Raw genomic sequence first — 24313 nt, 5'->3', positions numbered from 1 at the left:
GGGAGGGATGATGTTCACAATTAAAAAAAAAAAAAGAAAAGGAACAGATCAGATGCACTCAGAGCAACAAACAGGGATGGAGGTCAAAACCACCACAGTGTGGAATGAAACACTCCAGAAGATGAAGATAAAGGACACATTTCCATTTGCATAAATTAAAAATGCATGCACTCAAAACAACCTTCTACAAGGACATGTGGAAACAGAAGGTTATCAATAAGCACATTAGAATGGCTGCCTATGGAGGGTGGGCTGGCAATGCAAGTGTGGAATGGGGAATAAAGGAATAAATAAACAGAAACAGGAGAGAGGTTTTGTGTGTGCTGCTGCTGCCAATATGCCATACCCAAGGATGGTGAGTGATTTAATCCTCTGCCACCAAGAGGAAAAAAAAGAAAAAGGCAAGAAACATGAAGTCAGTACAGCTACCCAACTCTCATGGGTATTTACAGCTACATTTAAAGAGGAAGAAGAAGAGTGGGGTGCATTGGAGAGAGTGGTCTCCCAGCAGACAGGAGGGCACTAATTTTCCATCTTGCTTTTCCAGAAAGATCTTTTGGTTGCTTCTCACTGTTGTGTCTTGATATGGGAGAATCTCCTCTTTTTCACTGTAGTAAGAAGTTGTGATTTTTTTCCAAAGAAATTTTAATAGAACATTCCTTCTGTCACTGAGACTGAATAAGCCACTTGCATGGCCATCCATAAAAGAACTCAGTCATCTGATCTCCCCTAGTGACATGGGAGGCTTGGACATGTAGGCTTTATCCTGGGGCTCAGTGTATTGAGTAGGATGATCAGAGTCCTGGTTTGTCTGGACTGAGGAGGTTCCAGAGATACTGGACTTCTGCTTTTTTTTTTTTTTTTTTTTTTTTTGCAAGTAAGACAATTCTAGGAAAACCAGGAAGAGTTGGTCACCATCCAGCTAACCATTGGGGATATTTTTACTGAAGAAATAGAAGAGAAAAGATCACAGGGTTGTGCCTGGCTGTCTCTACTATGGAGAAACTTTTCACTCTTCTAGTTGGAAATAAAGGCTAGACCCTAAGTTCTATCACGGGTATGCAGGATTATTAAAATAGGTGCAGAACTCCCCAAGAGGAGAAAAACCATGAGGTTGGCCCATTCAGTATTTGGTCCCTCTGAGTTTGTTTTCCTGTACTCTCCCTGAAGTCTGAAGACCTTAGTTCATCCATCTATCCATCCACCTACCCACCCAACTACCTATCCGTCCGTCCATCCATCCATCTATCCATCCAGCCATTCATCCGTCATCTTTTTTTTTTTTTTATTATTATTCTTAGAGTAGTCACTGAGCATCTGTAATGCACCAGGCTCTGAAAATACTGAGATGAATAATGCCACATAGTGCTTGCCTTCAAGGAGCCCACAGTTAATAGAAAAGACTCAGTCTACACAGGTGACCATATTGTAAGAGCATAACTGTAACTAGAGGTCTATACGAAGTATGATGGAGCCCAGTAGAAGGAATAACTAAATGTGATTTCTGAAAGCTTCAAAGAATAGGTGATAATGATATTGCAGGTAGGGCTGGCATTTGCCAGGTAGGGAAGGGGGCCTTGTAGAAACATGGTGCAGGCAGGGCCAAGGTTCAGAAAGCACACAATAAACACAATGGAAAAAGGGACCTAATGTGTCAGACTGCAAGGTAAGAGGGGACGGTGTGTGTCAGTGTGGGGGAGGGTGTGTGGAATGAATGAGGCGGGGAGAAAAGTGGGAAGAGCTGGAAATATGAGTGAAGAGGTAAGTTTCAGCCAGATTGTGAGCCCTCTGGGAGTCCATCCCTTGGAGTATTTTCATGGCCTGACCTCTCAGACACAGCCCTTACTACGCTGAAGTAGATTATTATGAGTACTGAGACATGGAACGTAGTATGTGCTTGCCCAAAGTATTCTTGACTATGACACAGGTGTTCTATGGAATTCATCTTGGGAAATGCTCAAGAGTCCTCAGAGGACATCTCCAAGACCTGAGGAGAGGATTCCTTTGTGCCTGGAGACTTAAGACATATTCTGTTACAGAGGCTTTTTTTTTTTTTTTAATTGAATAATTTATAAATGTTGTCCTTTTATCTGGGTAGCTGTAAGGCTTTTAGAACTGGCAAACACCTTGGGGATCATCTTGTCCAAACCCAAATAGAAAGCCAGAGAGGAGATATCTCTGAGCTTATCAGAGAGAATTCAAGTCTTTGGACTTGAAGATCACAAGTATTTAAGGCACTTTCTTTATTTTTGCTTTATGTCTTTTTAAAAAATTTATTTATTTATTTATTTAAGAGCCAGAGCGTGCACACCTGTGCATCATGGGGGAGGGGCAGAGGGAGAGGGGGAGAGAGAATCTCAAGACTCTGCAATGAGCACAGAGCCTAACCAGGGGCTCAATCATGACCTTGAGATCATGACCTGAGCTGAAATCAAGAGTCCTAAGTTCATCCGAATGAGCCACCCAGACACCCCCAAGGTACTTTGAATATAAAAATAATATAACAGGGCATTTAAAGTAAACATACACATAATTTTGTGAAAGAACAGAGATCATCGTAGCAATAATCTGGAATAAAAGAATTCTAGCTAAGTAATCAGATTCGATCTTGACCTGCCTGGCATCCAAGCAGAGACTGAGGTGATGGTTCATATGTTTTCTCTTTACCTGATGGAAGAAATAAAATATTTCAGTTCCCATTGGGAGCACACAGAGCCGAGCAGCCCTATGATGGAGGCTATGGTAAATCACTTCACAAACATGCAGACCCTGTTGAAGGTCCTAGAAATTCAGCCTTCAAGGAGCTCACTGTCTTTTTGAAGATAAACAGTGAAAATCCAGTATGTAGGTGCTACGTAAGTAAGAAGCAAAAGGCATGAGGGAGAATGAGAGAGAGGTTCAGAGCCCTGGGCAGGAGAGGGGGTTTTCCAGAGGGTAGTGATTAAGAACAGAATGGTGTCCTAAGGGAAAGGGAGTTGGTTGAGCAAAGAAAGGCTTCTGGTTGGGAAGGATAGTCCAAGCAGAGGGAGACCACTGTAAGTGCAGGGAGACATGAAAAAGTCTGGCACTTCAGGAACTGCAAATGTTCCAAGGGCTCCCATTGGCTGGTGTGACATTCAGGCGGCTGTTTAATGAGAAGCCAGTAAGAGGAACAAATGTTAGCCACCATTACTAATACTCCCTCACTCACCACCCTTCTGTCAGAGATGAGAACACCTTCATTTTCACACGAAGACCTTTTTCCATTTAAAAAACAAAGTAATACCTCCCCTTCCTCTAGCAATGACACACAGCTGGATTTAGGGTCAGGGACAGGTTTGGGAGGGGAGAGGAGCAGGAGAACTTGGAACTGTGGGTAAGTGAGCAAGAGAGGAAGAACTTACCAAAGGAGTGTCCAGAGCAAGGGGAATATGGAAGGCTGGAAGACAGGCTTTCCTGGGCCCACATTTGCTTGGCCTATCTCCACTGACTCTAGGGGTCCTCTGCAAACATGGAGGGGTGGGTACTACTGTCAGCTGACGATCAACCCCTTATAGGTTAATGCATGGCTTGCACAGATGCTTTTCTATGTACACAGTTAATAAAAAGGGGACAGGCCATATGCTGTGGCATAAAGACATTCTGATGGGGTAGGAAGGCGGCAGTTAAATCGACCAGAGCAGGCACTGCGGCAATGAAGACTGAGTTTAAAGGAAGAGGCCCTAGGAACAGGGGGTGAGAACATGGCCGTATGTGTGTGTGTGTGTGTGTGTGTGTGTGTGTGTGTATGAATCCATTTACTTTGCCTGGCTCAACCTTGGTACACTGTCAGGGATGAACTTTTGGGGAAACAGACATGCACTTTATGACCCACACAATGCTTTCCTGTGTATTAATTCCATTTGCTTCATAGGATTGCCCTCTGAGGGAGGAACTTTTCTTACCGAAGAAGAAACGTTGAACCACTAGGTGACTTGCTCACAGGGCTTCCCCTGAGTCCAGCATGATGAGAAGCCCAGTCTGTTTCTTAAGTCTGTGCCCCTTCTATACCCTGTCCCCTATGCGCTCAGTGGAGGCCTGTCCATTCTGTCCCAGCTTTCACAGATGCTGCGTGGAGGTCCTTTCTGACCTCTACTGTGGGTGCCTCCCTCCAGTTCGCAGGTGCCGTCCAGACCTGTGAGAAGGCCCTGGTTCCCTGGCTTTTCTGCACTGCAGATAGGCTCTGCAGCGCATGGAGATTCTGAACATCTCTTATTCTCAAGTAAACAATGCTCTACTTTTCAGATAACTTAGTGATTTAAAATGATTAAATAGCTAACTGCTGGGAGAGATTCGGAAGCATTTTTCTCAGGTGTTGACAAAATATAAGCATATTTTTAGAATAATCTTAGATCTTAGGCTAAAGATGCTGATTGTATATGCAAATTACCTTCTTCAGAGGCTTGCGAACAGCAGTGTAGACAAAAGCTTTGGCTTCTCCTCAGGACAGGCTTGGGGGAGCCAAAGAACAATGGAATTAGGGACAGGGGCCTCCAAACATCTGTTCCCCAGCCACCTGCCTCCCCACCTTGCCTTCCATGAGCCGAATGAAAGTGCTGGTGTCTGAGGGAACACTGAGTTGGGCTTACGCCTCTCCTGTGCCCTTCCTGCTTGCCACTACTTTCTCCTCCAGCCAAAACTCTCTGTAAGGTGCAGGTTTCACCCTTAGTCTACAAGATACCCTGAACATTGCTCCCCTTTCTCTGATTCCTACTGTGGGTTTTGATCAAACAAAAACAATGAGAAACTCCAGGCACCCCCGGGTACTTGGATAAGGTCAGAAAAAGTGTCTTTCATCTTTCCATGCATCTCTTCGCCCCTGCCCCCTTCTTAATGCCGGCTCAGGGCCTGGAACTTAACTCTGTGTGGTCTCGCTAGGTGCTTGTCTGAGGCCAGCGGTCAGCAGGAGCTGGCTTGGGGGCAGTTGCCCCATTGCGTGATGTGGGGGCGGGAACACCGGGCGCCTATAGCTTGGAGCAGCTGGCTCGGAGGAATTATTGCAAGTCTGCACAACTTAAAAATCTGCAGTTTGGGGGCGGGAGGGGGAGCGCGGGGGTGGGTCCCCGAGCGTCCCATTTCTCCTCCCGGCGGTTCACTGAGTTCTTGCTCACTGCAGAGGGGCCGACCATGCCTTCCGGACCGCAGGCCGTCCTCGCTGAGGCCCCGTTCGTTCCTCAACCTCGGGCTGAAGGCATCTCTCTGTGACCTCCTCTTCCATCCTTCAGGAAGGAGAACCGGCTCGTCGCCGTTTCGCTCAGTGCATGTGACTTGCTAGGTAAGTCGAGGAACAGAGCAAGAAGCAGTCTTGCTCTGCGCAGTGCCCGAGTATTCGGGCAGCGGGGCTGGTGGTAAACAGGCTGGACCGGGGCGACTGTTTGTTCCTTCGCACTTTGTTTTAAAACAAGTTGGGGCCTCGATACTTCCTAGGAGAATCCTGGCAAATTTGCACAGTGTCGCTTGGGGCCGCGACTTTCGGGAGGCTGTTGCCGGTGCCGCGGAGGGCCGCGGAGGAGACGGTCTGCCTCCCGCCGGATCGCGGGCTCCAGCCCGAAGGGCGCGCAGGTGGGAGGCAGCGGGCGCGCTCCTGCTCCCGCCGGGACAGGGCACGCGGCTCCGGGGGTGACTCTGCACTCGGGTCTCGGCGGGGGCACGCGCCCCTCCAGGGCGCCAGTCTGTCCTTCCGTGTGTCCGTAGGTCGCACGGCCCGAGCCCGGTAACCTGCAGCAGACCTCGGCGGAGCGCCTGGCTCTCGGCCCGGGGAGCGCAGGCGGGGGCCAGAAGCTAGGCGGCGGGCGAAGCGGGACCAATGGGGCGGTGGCCGAGCAGCCGGCCCCGCCCCGTCCCGCTCCGCCCCGCCCTATCCGCGGCTCCCGGGAGCCGCGCTCCGGCCGGCCGGGACCGACGGACAGACCCAGGCGGGCCACCCGGCTCTCCTCGCCGCCGCCGCGGCGGGCGCCGGGCCGCGCGGCGAGGCCTGATTCTTGCGGCGCGGGCGGGCGGCGTCGCCAAGCGGAGCGAGCCTGAGGCACCGGGACTCCTGCAGGTACCTGCTCGTGTCCCCTCCTCCGCGCGCACTCCGGCGACTTCTCCGTGCGACCCCGCAACTTTGGCCACATTTTGCTGCCCCTGCAGCCCCGTGGCTCGGGTCACGAGTGCACGGCCGCGCAGGTCTAGGACCGCAGGGGACTTGGCGTTCTGCTGAGCGCCTGCCTCGCGGCGCCCCCTCATCCTCCGGTTCCCGGAGCCCGCCGTCGCGGGAGTCCTCCAGACCCGCCTGTTGCGCGAGCTGCGGCCGGCGGCGCGGTGGCCGGGCCCCTCGGAAGGCCGCAGCCGGGGTCGCTAGGATCCGCTGTTGGGCGTGGGGGGGGGGTAGTCGCGGGGTGGGGGACTCACTGGAGGCGGGAGAGCCGGGGAGCCGGGGAGCCGGGGAGAGGCGGCACTTCGCGGAGGGCATCCCTGGGGCGTTTCCTTAGCCGCGAAGCCTTTCCTTCTCTTCCTCGAGAGGAGGCGCTTTCCTGGCGAATGTAAGTGCTTCCCCTGCCGCCTGCTCCGCCTTCTTCCCCGTCATTCTTCCCCTCCCCTTTGCCCTGCAGCGGGGCCGGGCGCCCCGCGACCGTCGCAGGGCACAGCGCACCCCCGGCCCGGGGGCTGGTGCCGCGCTGTGCCCACGGGCCGGCTGCGCGCTCCGGCTGCGAGCGGCTTGGGGCTTGCAGGGCCGCCCGCCGGCTCCCCGCCTTTGCCTGGGGGTTGGGGTGGGGGTGTCGGGAACGTCCCCTTCCCGCGCCCCTCTGAGGGGGTGGCTGCCGGACCACCCGAGGTGAATGGGCTGGTGAGCGAGCCAGACCTTGCCACGGCGGCCGCGGCCCGCCAGGCTGGGCTCCTTTCGCATTGCAGGGCTCCGGCTCCCCCCAACCCCGCCTTCCCCGCTCTGTCTCTCCCCGTCTCTTTTGGGAAAGGAGCACCTTTGGCGTCCTTGGTGTGTCACCCGCATCTCGGCTCGGGAGACGGAGCCGGTGGTCTAACTCCGGCAGCCCGCAGCAGCGGTGATGGGCGGCAAAGATTCCCCTCCAGCCGCCGGGATAACCCCGGGGCTCTGGTTCGATGTCTGAGCGTGAGCGGGTGAAGCGGGGTCGTGCCTGGGCACAGAGAGCGGACTTGCCAATCGTCCCGCTCTTGGATTTCTTTCTTTCTTTTCTTTCTTTTTTTTTTTTCTTTTACTTTGTCTTTCCCTCTGAAGAGCAGGGCAGGTGAGGAAAACCGGATCAGAAACCTTCCCCTCCATCTTCCTTGTATTTAAGTGATTTGCATAACCATTTGCTTAGTACTGTATACATTGCACACCCCCCCCCCCCCCCTTAGACTACTTGCAAATACCTGCCTAGGTAAACAGGAAGCCAGCATTTTTCCTGAGCACCTGCCCCCACACAGTTCAGGCTGAAGGAGGGTGGCGTTGATAGTGTGGTTGAACTTGGTGTAACATTTCGGTTTCACTCCTCACTTGGGTTGTAGAGTCCGTGGGGCCGTTGATTGAATCAGTTTGCGTTTACAGCCGGCTTTCCCGGGCTAGGCCCCGGCTCTGTCCTGGGGATACACAGTACAAAATGAAGTTTCTACTCCGTCTAGTCCGGCCCTTCTTTTTCCTTTTTTCACCAGATTCCTTCCTTGTGTTCTAACATTAAATCTGTCTTTTCACAACTAGGGATTGTCAATATTGGGGTAGGGAGGAGAAGATGAGGTGCTTACAAACTCTGAATCCAAAGCATGTTGTGAAAATTCTAAGAAGATCTGTGGAATCTGTTTTAATTCACTTTTGTGTCTGAGCCATTTTTTGCCTGGAAAATCAGCCTGAATAAGCCCATTCATCAATGCAGCAAAGCTAAGCTTTTATGGGTCAAGTGTATAAAAGCAATTGGGGTGTGTGTGTGCAAGCCGTCTTTGCTTTGTTGAGACATATTACAGTATTAAAAATCCGATGCTCGGATGCTTGGGCTTGCCAGCAAAGCACCAGCTAAGTATTTTTCCTTCTTCCTTATTAGTATTGTCATTGTCATTCTTATTTTTAAGAAAGATGGGGAACAGTGGGGACTCCAGACACTTCCTCTGTCTTAAGTGAATTTCGCCCTTCATGTCAATCCTTTGCGGACTCTATGTCCTTCTGTTCTACCCAAGCAAGATCTCAATCTACCCTGTGTCTGGCATTTGGGGTTGGAATGTGCGCAGCTTTGAGAGAGCAGACAGGAACTACAGGGTTTTCCTCCTCCTCCTCTTTTGTTTTTTTTTTTTTAAATAGAGATCATTTATTGGCTGAATACCATATGCCAGCCACTCTGCTGGGCACTTTTCCAGACATTATCTCATTTAATGTTCAGAACCACCCCATGAGGAAATGAGGCTTTCCTTCTTCATCACAGTGTTTCTAGGGGAGCCAGCAGTAGATGGAACCCCTCTAGGTACATTCTGAGTCCCATGGGAGACCAAAAGGGTGGGGCTGGGCTTTGGGGTCCCACTGGCGGGCAAGGGCCACTATGCAGGGTAGCTGGAGGCAGAGCCGAAGGTGGGTATCATTACTGGCCTGGCTTATCAGGTTTCAGGAAGGCAGATTCTCCGGAGTGCCCCTTGTGTGACATACCCACAAGGACCTGGGTTCCGGCCCTGACTTCAATCTCTTCATGGATCCTTGACCTAAGTCACTTTTCTTCTCTGAGTCGTAGTCTGTTCAGTGACAAGAATCTGGATGTCTCCTATGTGTTCTTACCCTATACTAGGCACTGTGCTAAAAGCTCTGGATGTCATGACTCATTTCATCCTGATGATGACCTTTGGAGGTGCGGGGTCTATTACCACCCTATTTTATCTTTAAAAATTTATTTATTTATTTGTTTTTATTGAGGTATTCTTGACATACAATATTATATTAGTTCCAGAATATACAATATACAGCGATTCGACAATAACATACATTACACAGTGCTCGCCAGGATAAGTGTAGCAATCATCAGCCTATTTAGATGAGAAAAAAAGAGAACAACTGGATGACTTATGCAAAATCATACAATTAGGACTATATGGAGCCAGGATCTATGCCTGGCAGTCCAGCTACACAGCTACTATGGGATTCTGCCCTCCTTGGTTATCTGGACAGCCCCAACACTAACCTATGCTTTGTAGAACTCAGGTGGGGTTTGTTGATTAGTGAGCGGTAGACGTGGCTTGCCATTACCAAGGGGCTTTTTAGTCTCCATCTCATCCTTAGAAGGAACCTTGACAATGGCACTGGAGAAGTGTTCTTTTTGCTTTTGCCAAAAATGTCGTCTTTCCAATGTAATTGGGAAAAAAGAAGACAGACCATAAAGATCACGGGCTAGGTAAACATGGCTGTCTCTGGAGAAAGTGCTTGTTATCAATGAGGAATCCAGAACAGTGGGAGATCAGTTTGTACTGAGTCAAATTCATCAAAAATGCCAAGAAGTAACTAGCCTGCAAGAATTTGTTGTGTGGGTGTGATGTGCCCAGTACTGAGACACCAAGGGCAGGCGGACTGTAAGAACGTGTGTTCTCTGAGCCTGAGCGCACAGTGGACCTGGACACTCGAGATGAACAGGCACTAGACAGGTCAACACAAGACGCTAAATATTTGCATCCTGATAACAGTCACAAACTGTCGTATTTGTAGAGCCTGCTACAGTTTGCAGAAACTCTCACAGGGTTACCTCGTTTCAGTTTAGTAACGGAGGGTAATATGCCTGGGGCGGGCTGGGGTTTTGCAAGCCCCTATTGCAGATGAGGAAAGCAAGGCAAAGTGAGCCTCTTGGACTTGGCCAGAGCCAGGGGTCTTCCGACTCCAAAGCCATCATCTGTCATCCTCACAAGGAACGTGGAAGATGTGGAAGGTCCTGGGAGGAGGCAGCGTTTGAACTTCATTTTGAAGCTGGCTTTTGGTCCCTGCTCTTGGCTAGTCAGGAGGAGCAGGGAAGGAGAAGAAAATCTTTGCTGCTGTTGTCTTATTTTTGCATTCAGGGGTCTGGTATGTGAGACGTGGAGAGAAACCCCAATTATGATGAATTCCATAAAAATGTTGAGAAGGGGCAATCAAATGTAGAATGTGGTTTAGAAAAATTTCCATCCCTGGCTTCCTTTATCATTTTTCTTTCTCTTTTATCATTTCTTTGTGGGCAGGAGGGTCTTGCTGTCTTTGGAACCCTGCAGAGGCTTGCCCCACGGTTTGCTTGGAGTAGATACCCTTTAAAATGATCTTTAATTGCACAAGTGTTGAATGATAATGGCCCAACATCTGCTTTTAGCTAATAATGTTACAGATAAGCAGTTAATGTTGACAGCAGCTGGCTTCGGTGTGCTTGCTGAGGTCCCCCGTGAATGAAAGCCTCCTGCTCATCAGCCCGAGAAGATCAACTGAGCTCATCTGAGCCGCCAGCAGATGCTTATCAATGTTGACTTAATGATTAACTTATGCAGTCATATATACCCTCTTTAAGTTACAAATACAACCCTCTTTCCATTTATAAAAATACATATATCTTCTTTACATTTACATTACAAATACATTTACAAGGATTCATTCTGTAAGGACTAGAGTACTTACCTGGCATTACGGACTGTTAGATGCTGGGTATTCCGCGGTAAAGGAAACAGGCACGGAGGGAGTGGGCAGCTACTGGGGAGACAGACATTAAACAAAGACGTGCAAACATTTAAGTAGGGCCAGGTGCTTCAAAGAACTTCCTGGGGGGGGAGAGGCACAAGGCTGGGGAGGGCACTAGGTTAGATGGGGGACCCAGGAAGACCTTTCTGAGAAAGGGACTTTCCATTCTGAGGGATGCACGGATGTTTATCCAGTGGAAAGTGGGAGAAGGAGGATCTTAGGACGCGGAAGGAGTGTGAGGGTTTGAAGGCAAGGATGCGCGCGGAGACTTGGAGGAACTTCTGGAGATCTGGGGTTGGGGGCTGGGAGGGGGCCAGAGAGGAGGGCCAGGGCAGATCATGCTGCACCCTTCACACCAGCTTAAGGACCTTAGAGTTTATTTTGGGGGCTGTGGGAAGGAGCTTGTGGATTTGTAGGGGGTGGGGAGTATTAGGAGCCAATTTACATTTCTGCAGGATGGCCCCCGAAGACAGGGAAAAACAGATTGGAGAGGCTCAGGCATGGCAATTTGGAGCCTTCTTACCTGGGGGATTAGAGAGTTGGGGCCAGATGGGACCGAGTGGAAACCAATGGGAGCTGAGGAAGTAGAGGCCACACTTGTACAGAACCCTTTCGGTTCTGAAAGGGATCAGAGAGGGTGTGGGGATCCGCCCGTGTGTGTGGAGCCCACACAGAGCTGAGGTCAGGGAGCTGAGTCCAGTCAACCTGTCTACATCTCTGTGCTTGGAGTCCTACGGCGCTAGAGCTTCTAGAACAGAAGACATTGGAATCTTGACTCTGGTTTTGTCTCTAACTGGTGGGGAAATTTGAGTTTATCTCTTGTTCTTCTCTGTTTTTGTTTTTGGTCTTATTTTCCTCACAGCCTGTTGACTGTATGATTTAAAAAAAAAAACAGGTAATCTGTCTATGAATATTTTTTCTTTATAGTATCATTCACGTGTGTTAATTTGGATCATTTTTGTAAATTGAACTAGGAGAGTTATGAGTGGGTATGTGGAACATTTGTGGTGAGATTCTAAGCATTTGCTCTTGATGATTCCCAATACGCTGCTTTCGAATTGCCTTAAATGGAGAGACAGGAGTGATAAGCCTGGTGGTGTGGAGACGCAGAGCCCCGTGAAGCTATGTGGGGGTGAGGCCTGGTGGAGAGCCCTGGGCGCGGCTAAGCCAACTTTCTGCGTCTCAGTGGAGTCCTTCCTTACCTGCCCTTCCTTATCCCATGAAACTTCCTCTTTCTCCATAGATATGGTATAAAAAGATGCAAGAGAGCTGCCTCTGGTCTGTCACCGGGGGACCCACGTTCAGCAGAATATAATGGTCTTTGTTGTTGTCTCTGTCACTATCTCTTTCTCACTCAAATAAATGAATAAAATCTTCTTTTTAAAATATTTTATTTATTTGTGACAGAAAGAGATAGCGAGAGAAGAAACACGAGCCGGGGAAGCAGCAGGCAGAGGGAGAAGCAGGCTCCCTGAGCAGGGAGCCGGCTATGGGGCTTGATCCCAGGACGCTGGGATCATGACCTGAGCCGAAGACAGACGCTTAACGACTGAGCTACACAGGCACCCCTAAATAAATAAAATCTTAAAAAAAAAAAAGAAAAAAAAAAGAAAAAAAAAAGAAAAGTAATCTCTTTGCAGCTGTGTGGAATGAGAAGGTAGATAGGACCATAGGACTTAAAGTTACTCCAAAGATCATTTAAGAGATTTGCTATTTCCTGAAGACTTCTTTCAGGAATGCGGACTTCTATCCTGGCAAATAATTATTGTGGTGAGATAAAACATGCCAGTAGACTAAATGTGGCGCTTGAATATGTCCACATTTTTTTTTAAACTTTCATTCTTTTATGGACTAGTCTGGCTTTCTCGATACAAGCCAAGGTGAATCCCAGAGTATTTCCTAGCATTTACTTTAAGGTAAAGAATTTCATTGGCCAGAGGGATGAGAAAACTTGGCAGCTAAAGACTCGTGGTTGGTAGGTTTGGATTGAGAGGAGGAGCCTGGGTTCTGGCAAAAAGTTAGGTCAGCACTCTTGTCTTAGTGGTCAGGAAATCAGACCTCCTGGGCAGGGCTTTTCCCGTGGGTTTTTAAGATCCCGGTTTTCTAAGCATGGTTCCTTCATGAAGCTGCTGACATCAAACCTCCTTCTCCCCTCCTTGTCTTGGTGATTAGACACCCCCCTGGTCATGATTTAGCTCTGAGACTATTTCAGGGTTGAACCTTCTCTGTCTCCTGGCCAAAAGTATAAATGAAAAGTGTCATTAAATGGCAGTGTCCTTCTGTCTGTCTGTCTATCTATCTATCTTCTTTAAAAAAAGGATTTACTTATTTATTTTAGAGAGAAAGAAAGCATGAGCAGAAAGAGGGAGAGAATTGCCTTAAATGGAGAGACAGGAGTCTCTCAGGAGAGGGAGAGAGACTATCCAGCAGACTTCCCGCTGAGTGTGGAGCCGGCACGGGGCTCTATCTCAGGATCCTGAGATCATGACCTGAGCTGAAATCAAAAGTCAGACGATCAACTGACTGGGCCACCCAGGTGCCCCCCTATCTACCATCCTTGTCAAAGAGTAAAAAGGTATCTATGTCTCTTATCATCTCCTTAAATCACATTTCTATAGGGTAGGCTCTCTGCATATGCAAAAATGGGAAGCTCATGGACGTTCATACTATGCCTGAGAACTTCACCTTTTATGCAGTTTCCCCAGACTTTTTGACCTAATTTGAAAGCAGATGTCACTGTGGTACATCTTGGTAGTGATACGCCCTGAGTTTTCTCCCAGCGCCCCCCAGACTTAAAATGCAGGCACTGGAGAGCATTTTGCCTTCTCATCTGGTGTCCTTTCAATGGGGCTTTGAAACACAGAGGACAGGATGCAGTTCTGTAATGTGGCCCTCAACTCTAATGGGTTTGCTTTTAGCTGTTTTCGACCAGCCACTCCTGTTAGCCACATCATTTAAAAGCACACAAACAAGCCCTGTTTAAGTCAGGGTCAGCAGCTCAGAAATAAATCCCACTGAGGCATTATTAGATACTGGGGTTAGGTTTTAGAATACACGCAAATGCAGAGGTATGTCATAGGAGTGGGAAGCTAGAAGGAACTTTGTGTAACTCCAGGATTGTGTGGTGTTGAAGGGAGATGGAGTTGTCTCTGGAAACAGGGCCTGGATCCCCATGCCACGCACACAGACATACACCCTCCAGGGGACAGAGGTGGTGCGGGCTGCTTTGCTGATTGCATAGACATAGACCAACCACAAAGATGTACCAATTGCATATAAAATTTCAGTTTGACAAGAGGCAAGGAGTTTGGCAGTTAAATGGTACTGATAGTTGCGTATTAGGAATACATTCGATACCACTGAACCGTACCCTTAAAAATGGCAAAGATGGTCAATTTTATGTCACGTGTATTTTATCACAATAACAAAATTAAAAAAAAAAGAATTTGAGATTCCTTTTAGTGGTCTCAGATTCTTTCCATGCTTAAAAATTATTGAGAACTCCCCCCCTCCAAAGCTCCTGTTAATGGGGGTTATATCTATCAATATGTTTTTTCGGATACCATCAGTTTACTATAAAAGAGAGACAGAAATTATTTACATGATGGAAGATTTCACAACTTCAGTTACAAAATGGGAACTTCATGTGAATAGCATTACAATAATAATGTGTTTCAGTCTATGTGCTTTCTGAGAATGTCACGGTCTCTAAACAGGAAGTAATCCTTGTTATCTAGAACTACTTTGGTGCCTCCATATTTTGGCAGAAGAAATTTATCCCCAACTTTCATGCTAACTGGCTGAATCCCTCCACACTTTCCTTTAGAGCCAGAACCAACAGCTACTATTGTCATATACCATGCTTTTCCCTGAGGCTTTTCTGGAAGCATAATGTGTCCTTTTGTTACAGTTTTGGCTGCACTTCTTTCAACCAAAACTCGGTCCAAGAGGGGAGGAAACTTCCTAAACTCCTGTCCTGCCTGTGACTCCAGCCAGGGCAGTACATACTCTCATCTACCAATATGTATATATTAGAAATTAAAATAGTTACATCTTAAGGGCACCTGCCTTGTTCCATTGGCAGAGCACATGACTCTTGATCTCAGGGTTGTAAATCTTAATCTTGACCATATTGGGTGTAAAGATTACTTAAAAAAAAAAAAATCTTAAAATAGTTACATTTTGAAGTGTTAATTATTAATTCATTTAAAGTCACAGTAATATTCTCATTGCATGTTAACATAGATGGCCTATTTTTATGAAAAATAACTATCTTCAAAACAAAAACAATGCATTAGCAGGGAGCCTGCTTCCTTCTCTCTCTCTCTCTCTGCCTGCCTCTCTGCCTACTTGTGATCTCTGTCTATCAAAAAAAAAAAAATGCAAGGGTGGCATTGTTTTATGTTTTTAGAAATGTATTTATTGTCTGGTTTAATAGAAGGCAGTGGGATTCTTAGACTTGCCTCTTTCTTTAGTCTATGATCTCACACGTCATATGCTCCCTGGAAAACTCCACCGGACACTTGTGAGAGAAGGAAAGTAAACAGGAAAATATCTTAGTTGATTAGGAAAACAGTTTTGATCTTCTGGGCACTTTAAAGGGTCTTAAGAGTCCCAGAGGTCTCCTGACCACATTTTGAGAACTGTAAAATAAATCTGCAGCCATGTTAATTTTTTGTTATAATCTATGTTTAGCTCTTTTCATCAAATGTTATCTGAACTTGAACTTCAGCATTTCAATGTATTGTTTTATCTGTGATTTCAAATGAAAGAACTATGTAGCTTCTGGGAAAAAAAAATACCATATTTTTTCCCCCTGAGTTTTTGTAACAAACAAGCAACAAAAAAATTTTGTTTGTACCATCCTGTTGTTAACTTTTTCAGAAGCTACCAGATTGGTCTAGTGTGTAACTATTTAGAATTTCCCTTGCTAAACTAACTTGAGTAGGAAACGCAAGACATGGAAAATCTTGAGTGTGAGAATCAGGTAAAGAAAGCCATGCTTTCCTCCAGGGTACACAAAGTTTGCTTTTTCAAGCGTGCATTCCTGTTTACTGTGGAGTGTGTCCCAAGGTGGTGCCCAGAGCTCTCTCCTGGGGCTTGATCTTGAACTTCACTCTTGGGAAGATACTTCAGGCTTCAGAGACTCTCCTTGTTCTCCCTCCAGCTCTACCCCACCCCCTTCTCCCTCCTTTGGAAAACTTGGAAACTCCAAGAGGAGGGTGCACTTAGGAAATGACTTGGAAAAAGCGAGGTGAGAGATTTCATGTTAATAAGTCAATTGAAAGCTTTTTGGCTGGCTTTGTCTTGGGGGGAATCTCATTATTTTATAATTTTTTTTTTCATGTTGATGAAGTATGGAATTAGTCACAGCAGATAGTTCTGGGAAAAGTGTTAAAAAAAAAAAAAATTCCTCCCAGGGTGGCTTCTAGGAGCTGGATGAGGATGATTGTGAAACATAAAACCTTTTTCTCCTACCTTCCAAATAACAGATTAGGAGCTGTATGAACGATCGTATTTATTGCACTGCATCTTTTAAAATGTTAAATGAAACTTTTTTTTTTTTTTAATCCCATGAAATAGCTACTGGGGCAGCTTGCTAGAGCAGTAGACATTAGGTTTCTTGAGTTCCTTGCCAACATACTGAGGATTTATGATTTGGCAAAAGTACTCTTACTTCTAGTAGCAGTAAGTGCTTTTCTTCAATCCTTTGGAAAGGTCATAATGTGTTGGGTGCTCCCATTGGGTAGAGAGAAGCAATAGCTCATGAGGCATCTTCATCCCAGTGTCCTGGAGCCCCCCGGGGAGGCCCGTATGTGAGGGCAGCTCCCAAGTGGCCTTCTTTGAGGTGGCTCCATTTTGAGCGGGAAAATCTTTGTCTTGTACCCTTAAGTAGATCATTCATTTAGTCATACTTCCACCCAAATCCCCCACTTGTCGGCCGTGTGTCAGACACTGATATCACTGTGTATCCGTGAGGTTGCTAAGGAACTGGGAACAGGGGTGCCTGGGTGGCTCAGTCGGCTGAGCGCCAGGTCACGAGCTCTGGGTCTTGAGATGGAGCCCTGCATTGGGCTTAAGCTGGGTGTAGAGTCTGCTTAAGGTTCTCTCTCTCCCTCTTCCTCTGACCCTCCTCCCTGCTCCCCCCCACCCAAAAAAAGAAATTGAGTGGAAGCACCAAGGAGACATGCCTACTTTTTTGTTCCTATTTGCATCAGTTTTGTGTGTGTCTGTACCTGTGTGTGTGTGTGTGTGTATGTGCTCACGTGTGGTACGTCAAAGGGATGTGTCCTGAGAGAGGTGATCTTTGAGCTGATTTCTTGAAGACAAAAGTCGAATTAACTGGAAAAGAAAGGAACAGAAGGAACAGCTTCAAGGAGGTTTGGGAAGGAGAGTGCACTGTGGTTTGGGGATGGGGCTGAGGCAGAGGGTTTTGGAGTGGACTGGTGGATGTCGAGGCTAGAGAGGTGGGCAGGATGTGCTTGCTGCCTCCCCTGTGTGCCGAACCGTTCTGAACCCCACGCTAAAGAGCCGGATCGTGATGGTGCCTGCCTGTCTGGGGTGATCTGCAACTAGAGAAGTTCCTCCAGTCATTATTATTTTCCGCTGAGCATTAAGGACATAAAGATTAAGAAAAAATAGGTCCTGCCTTTGTGGGACTCATAGCGTGGTGGTGGAGGCTTCCAGGAAATTGTTCTACTGCAGTTCAGCAGGTTAGACACTCGATGGAGGCAATGGAGGCAGGCAGTGGTCGTTGAGGGCCTGGGTTTGGGGCAGGGAGAGTCCTGGGGTCAAGACTTGGTTCTGAAGACTACGATAAGGAATCTGAGTCTCCAAGGGCATTCGGAGCAGACAAATGAGTGAGAAGTCAAAGATGCTTTGGGAGAATCTCAGGTAATTCTTTACAGTTCTAGAGTTTCAGTTGGTTGTGGAAAGTGAGGCTAGTGGATGAGGAATGGCGTTAGCTAACATTTAATTGAGCATTTACTTATACTAAGCACAGAGAGCTTTATTTTTGTAATGTCATTTTTAAACTTCATGACTGCTCTAATGTGGCATGTGATAGTATCCACGGTTTACAAATGGAAAAAAACAAAACAAAACAAAACAAAACAAAACACCCGAACTCGAAGAACTTAAGTAATTGCCCAAGGCCTCACAGCTAGGGGGTGGTGAAGCTGGGACTCACGCCAGCACTCTGGGGCCAGAGTTTATCCTGAAGGCAAAGGCAGCTTTCAGAGGACCTGGAGACTGCGCATTATGGAAGGTAGCTTGAACTTGGGGTGGGGAATGACTCTGAAGGTGGGGGATGGAGATGGGTCTAAGGCAGGGAAGACAATGAGAGGTGTTTTTTAATAAACCATGGAAAAATACCAAGCACCTGCATTAAATCAGGCAGGGAGGATAAGGGAAGGAAAGAAATCTGAGAAAGGTTTGGGACTAGAGGATGAAAGGAAAATGCGGACACATTTATTTTAAGGTCCCAGTGGGACATTCAAGTGGACATGTCCAGTAGGCTGTTGTAAGAGTCTGAAGTGGAGAGGGGACATCAGGGCTGGAGATACACACCCAGCCTCCGAGCGCAATGAAATTCCCAGGACGAGGAGCAGAAGGACAGGAGAAACCCAAGGGGTTGCAGTGACAGGCATTGGAGATTATCTCCCGCATACAGATTTTTGTGATTTGGCTCACAAGAGCAAAATATTAAAACCAGTGATTGTCAACATTTAGAAAATTGGGAAAGTTCACATAAAAATAAGATCTGTGGGGGTGCCTGGGTGGCTCAGTGGGTTAAAGCCTCTGCCTTCAGCTCAGGTCATGATCTCAGGGTCCTGGGATCGAGCCCCACATCGGGCTCTCCGTTCAGCGGGGAGCCTGCTTCCTCCTCTCTCTCTGCCTGCCTCTCTGCCTACTTGTGATCTGTCAAATAAATAAATAAAATCTTTAAAAATAAAAAAAAGATCTGTGGGTGTTCTTGACAAGTTGGGCAATCCGATCCCCTGATATACCCAAATAAGGGCCAGCAGTCCCCTTTTGGCAGGGCTGGTGCTCTCCAGCTTGTCATAGCAGCCAGACGTCCCCTATTTTTCATTTCAGTCACCTGCATGGCCCCCAAAAGGTATTTTATTTTGTGACACCCCCCCCCCCCCGGCCCCCAGATTTAAGATTTGGGAAGACAAAGCAGAGTTTTGCAGGAAACCAGGAGTGAGAAAGTAGTCAGAGAGGTGACATCAGTGACCCTCAGGGGCTGAGAGGAGGGCAGTGACAAATGCCTTGGGCAGGTTAAGTCACATGCAGATGAGAAGCGTGCTTTGGGTTTGGTCATCTAGAGGTGCCCTTAGCAAAAATGCTTATTCGGGTGTTAGGGCAAGAATTGCACAAGAAGAAGGAAGGGCGAGTCTAAAAAGTGATTTTAAGAAGCTGTGCTGCAGAGAGAGTTGGGGTTGGGAGAGTTTGTTTTGTTACTTTTTAATATAAGACTGACTTGATCGGACCTGTATAAGGATCCATGAGATACAAAATAGTACTTTCTTTGTCCCCGACTCACATTTCGTAACTACAAGGAATCCAGTCTTAGGTTTGGTTTTTCTTATTAAAACAGGGTGCTCCAGGGGCCAGAATGGAGTGAGGTTTCTTGCATGTGTGTGAGGCAGCCCTGCCGAGTTCAGATCTCCCCAGCATTAGGTGCCTTCTTGCTGGTTTGAACAACAGAGCCTGCAAATGGGCGACGGTACATTTCAACAGCAGCAGGTCGAGTGGAGCAGGGCCCCTGTGGCGACTTACTCCCCGCATTTACTCCTGGGTTGTGCACTGCCTGTTTCCTTATATCGCTCAGCAGGTGGGATCTGTGTGATGATCTCATATGCTAGCGTCACCTCTATTTCAAGCTCCAAGACTGGGCCTTTTTCTGGTTGGATGCCACGTACCAATTTTTCCATTTACTTTTTTGTATTTGTCTTATGACAGGATTTGGTCTAATAACTTACTGTGTGTGTGTGTGTGTGTGAGAGAGAGAGAGAGAGAGAGAGAGAATTTGTCTGTCTTGTCTTTTTTAACTTTATTTTTTCAGTATTCTAAGTTTCATGGTTTATGCACCACACCCAGTGCTCCAGGCAATACGTGCCCTCCATAATACCCACTAGCAGGCTCACCCAACCCTCCACCCCCCACCCTTTCAAAACCCTCAGTTTGTTTCTCAGGGTCCACAGTCTCTCATGATTCACCTCCCCTTCCAATTTCCCCCAACTTCCTTCTCCTCTCTAAGTCCCCATGTCCTCCATGCTTTTTGTGAGACCATATGATAATTGACTCTCTCTGCTTGACTTATTTCACTCAGCATAATCTCTTCCAGTCCCGTCCATGTTGCTACAAAAGTTGGGTATTCGTCCTTTCTGATGGAGGCATAATACTCCGTAGTGTATATGGACCACGTCCTCCTTATCCATTTGTCCTTTGAAGGGCATCCTGGTTCTTTCCACAGTTTGGCAACTGTGGCCATTGCTGCTATGAGCATTGGGGTGCACGTGGCCCTTCTTTTCACTACATCTGTATCTTTGGGGGAAATATCCAGTAGTGCAATTGCAGGGTCATAGGGTATCTCTGTTGTCTGTCTTGTCTTTGATGAAAACTCTTTATTAAGAAAAAAAAAAAAAAGCAGCAGCTGATAAATAAGCTAGCTTTCTACTGGGATGACCACAATTTCACAGACATATTTACTGTGATTTTTCTTTTTTCCCAGAAATACAGTGGGCAGGGAGAGACTTTAAAATTCAACCTGGAATGGAAGCAGCTAGCAGCCAAGCTATATAACAAAAGTCACCTAGCTAATTAATGCAACAACTAACTTTTAAGAACCTACTGGGTGTCAGACAAGGTTGTAGGCACTTGGGATACGGATATGGTGGAGCTGTCGTCTGAGCGGGGAAATAATAAATATGATAAAGAAATAAAGTACATGTCTTGAAGTATATTTTAGGGAGTGATAAATGCTTAGGAGAAAAATAGAGCAAGGAGTGGGGGGATGGGAGTTTCACTAGGGGGCATTTTAGATAGGGTAGCCAAGAAAGGCTTCATTTGGAAGATATCAATTGAGTCCCGGCCTGAAGAGAGAGGGGGAAGCAAGCCATGCAATCCCTTATGGATAGGGCATTCCAGGCACTGGGATCAGCCAGTGCAAAGGCCCTGAGGCAGGAATGATGAAGGAATAACAGGGACACCAGTATGCTGGTTGGGAATGAAAGAAAGAGGGGAAGGAGATGAAAACAGACAAATAACATGGGGGAAGGGGAGTTTTGCTTTGAGGAAGATGGAAGACATTGAAGAGTGAAAAAGAATGAGTGACATGGTATGAGTTACATTTTAACAGGATCTCTAGCTAATGAATTCTTTTCTTTTCTTTTCTTTTCAAAGATTTATTTATTTATTTATTTGGCAGAGACAGAGAGAGAACATAAGCAGGGGGAGCGGGAAAGGGAGAGGCAGGCTTCCTGCGGAGCAGGGAGCCTGATGTGGGCCTGGATCCCAGGATCCTGGGATCATGACCTGAGCTGAAGACAGCTGCTTAACTACTAAGCCACCCAGCCACCCTAGCTAATGGACCCTTAACCCTTTTTGTGTCATGGACTCCTTTGGTAGTCTGGGGGAGCCTATGGACCACTTTTCAGAACAGGGTCCTTAAATTAAAAAAACAAAAATGAAACAAACAAACAAAAATAACCCCAAGAGTCACAAAATATAAAGGAATCCAACTGTATGGAAATACAGTGTTATCAAAATATTTTAAACCTACTTATGATTTAGTGATGAATGTGCTTCTATATCAACTCCTTAAGGATAATCTAGCAGTAGGTCTATAACTATCATGATTTCAAGGAAGTAATGAATTTATGTGATTATTTTCTGAGACCTGGAACAAGTGTGCTATGATATGAGATTACCTGGAATTTCTGAAGGGGTGAAGTCACTGGTCCTGCTGTTTACTGCCCTGGGCCACTGCCTGCATTTTTAATGGGAGGAATAACTAAATTTTAGTTAGAGATTAGCAAAAATTAAGATTTTTACCCCCGTATTTGAGTTCAAGGACCTCCTGAATTCTCTCTACTGAGCCCTGCTTTCCTTTCCTTTTTTTTTTTCCAGTTATGTTATGTTAGTCACCGAACAGTACATCATTAGTTTTTGATGTAGTATTCCATGATTCATTGTTTGCATATGACACCCAGCGAGCCCTGCTTTCCTGTGCTGTTCGGGGGAGGTGAAGAGAGAAGTGGGGTAAATTCTTGAGATTTTGCCTACGTCTCTGGCCTTGCCTCTGTCTGCTCTTCATAGACACTGCTGGGATTCACTGTCATCCTAGGTCAGCAGTGCCTGGTGGATTGTTGTACCCAAAACCAGCCTCTAATTTTCCAGATGTTCTGGAAACGGCCATAACTCTGAGAGGTTTCGTTTTGTTTTTTAAAGATTATTTATTTATTTATTTGACAGAGATCACAAGTAGGCAGAGAGGCAGGCAGAGAGAGAGAGAGAGAGGGGGAAGCAGGCTCCCTGCTGAGCAGAGAACCTGATGTAGGACTTGATCCCAGGACCCTGGGATCATGACCTGAGCTGAAAGCAGAGGCTTTAACCCACTGAGCCACCCAGTCACCCCACTGAGAGTTTTTTTTTTTTTTTTTTAACATCTGCCTGATTGTTTCCTTGTGGTTAAGTAGTTCAGGAGACCTGAGACCTGAGTCACAGTCCTTGTTTCAGTAGATTCTTGGTATGGCCACCTGCAATCTGTTCTCCTTTCCTAAGTCTGTCACTCACTCACCCTGGTTATCCCTGGCTCACAGAGGTGTGGACTAGTACAGGTAGGATTCTTTATATTCTACATGAATATCTCTAGGTCACAGGGCTCCATTAGCCAGACTCAACTATTTTCTGATCTCTGTGCATACTACAAGCTTTCTCGCCCCTGTGGCTTTGTGTGGGTTCCTTCCTCTCCTGGGAGAACGACCTTCTTACTCTTACTGTTTTCTTTACTTGTCCATGTCTGACCCAACCTTCAAGCCTCAGCTTAAATGCCACCTGTTCCTGGAGTCGTGCCTCCTTCTTGATCCCAGAGGTATCCCTTACCTCCTGTGAATTTCCACAGCACCTCGGTACCTCTCCTCAGGGTACCTGACATCTTCTGGCTCATACTGCAATTATTTATTTACCTGTGTACCCTCCTCTACCATTTCTAACCAACTGTAAGCTCTGAGGGTAGGAGCCACGTTATCTTCTGTTCTCTGTAGTTGCCGAGACAGTGCCTGCCCCAGAGCAGACGTGCATGAGCAGCAGAAGCGTATGATTCTACAGATGCCAAAGGAGACCATCGCGGAAGATCCTACCTCACCCAAATCTGTATGTTCACTTAGTGTCTAGCCTGTTCCCCCTTCCCCTCCCCAGGTACTGACCAAATCTGCTTTTGATCTTTTATTTTTTCCAAAAAGAAACGACTATTTACTTATTATTTTTTTTTGATTTGTTACTTATTTATTTTTAAAAAATTTTATTTATTTATTTGAGAGAGAGAGCACAAGCAGGGGAGCATCAGGCAAAGGGAGAAGCAGACTCCTTGCTGAGCAGGGAGCCCAACATGGGGCTCGATCCCAGGACCCTGGGATCATGATCTGAGCCGAAGGCAGACACTTAACGGACTGAGCCCCCCAGGCACCCCGAAACGACTATTTACATAAGTGTTTCATCATACTTGCAAAGAAAGTCACACAGCATTGAGAGGTACAGAGTATAAAGCAAAAGTCACTGAATTCTAGCAGCCAGGGTGAAATGCATTTAACACTGTAGTGTATATTCTTAGAGATTATTTTTTTTCCTTTGTAAAGTTAGACCTCTTTTATAAAGATCAGATCATGCCATATGTTGTACTATAATTATTTTGTCTTTGTACTTAACATATTGTGGTGACCATTCATGAATCCATAGGTAGTGGAGTATTGTGGTTCAGAGGATGGCTTTAGAGCATTATTGTATCAATTCAAGTGAGTCTCTCACTTAGTAGCTGTTGACCCTGGAGAGCTAGTTAATTTCTCTATTTACCAGCTCCTCCATCTGTAAAATGAATCCAGTAAAAATACTACTTGTTCAAGTGCTGTGAGCGTTAACGTGGGTTCAGACGTGCAAACACCCAGACGTACTGAAACACCCGATTGAGTATGCGGGAGCTCTTTCTATGATTATTTCAGTGTTTTTAATGGCCACAGAATATCCCATTACCTGGCTACCCCCTGATTTGATGATTTCCCTGTTGATGGACATTTAGGTTGCCTTTGACTTTTCACTTTTATGAATAAGTACTGGTGCCCTGAATATCCTTGGATACCCATCCCTGCACACTTGTCTAATTTATTCCCTCAGCAGACAGTCTCAGATGGGAGACTGTGACTTTGTAATGCACATTGCTACAGTGTCCTCCCGAAGGTTTCCTTTTGCCGGTTTCCATCACTATTACCATGGCATGATAGGATTTTTCCCCCCTCCTCTCTAAAACGGCTTGCTCGCCGTTGCTCTTTTAATCACTGTGTTAGTGCAGACGCTTGATGCATTAGCTATGGAAAACACAGGGACAGATGAGACTGAGCCCGGGGTCCAGCCCCC

The 24313-nt window shown here is 46.7% G+C and overlaps 2 protein-coding genes across 3 annotated transcripts in view; one reads left to right on the top strand and one right to left on the bottom strand.

The window, feature by feature from the left end:
• The first annotated feature begins 5106 nt into the window (after positions 1-5106).
• KCNS3 (potassium voltage-gated channel modifier subfamily S member 3) overlaps positions 5107-24313 on the top strand; it is a 38438-nt gene continuing 19231 nt past the window's right edge. Inside the window, exon 1 of one of the 2 annotated variants that reach the window (XM_059132593.1) lies at positions 5107-5293. The gene's annotated coding sequence lies outside the window, so the exon portion shown is untranslated. Of the gene's footprint in view, positions 5294-5916; positions 6062-24313 lie in introns of those variants that run through there. The other variant, XM_059132592.1, reaches the window with a different exon arrangement.
• On the bottom strand, positions 14353-23031 carry LOC131808458 (10 kDa heat shock protein, mitochondrial-like). The gene is made up of 2 exons (XM_059134387.1): positions 22873-23031; positions 14353-14658 (listed from the first exon to the last, which is right to left on the bottom strand). The coding sequence occupies exons 1-2, from the start codon at positions 23029-23031 to the stop codon at positions 14353-14355; spliced, it is 465 nt and encodes a 154-aa protein (XP_058990370.1).

This window comes from Mustela lutreola, chromosome 9 (assembly GCF_030435805.1).
Source record: "Mustela lutreola isolate mMusLut2 chromosome 9, mMusLut2.pri, whole genome shotgun sequence".
Lineage (NCBI taxonomy): Eukaryota > Metazoa > Chordata > Mammalia > Carnivora > Mustelidae > Mustela > Mustela lutreola.
Note: the sequence above shows the minus strand (reverse complement) of the source record. Positions and strands in the feature narration are given on the sequence as shown.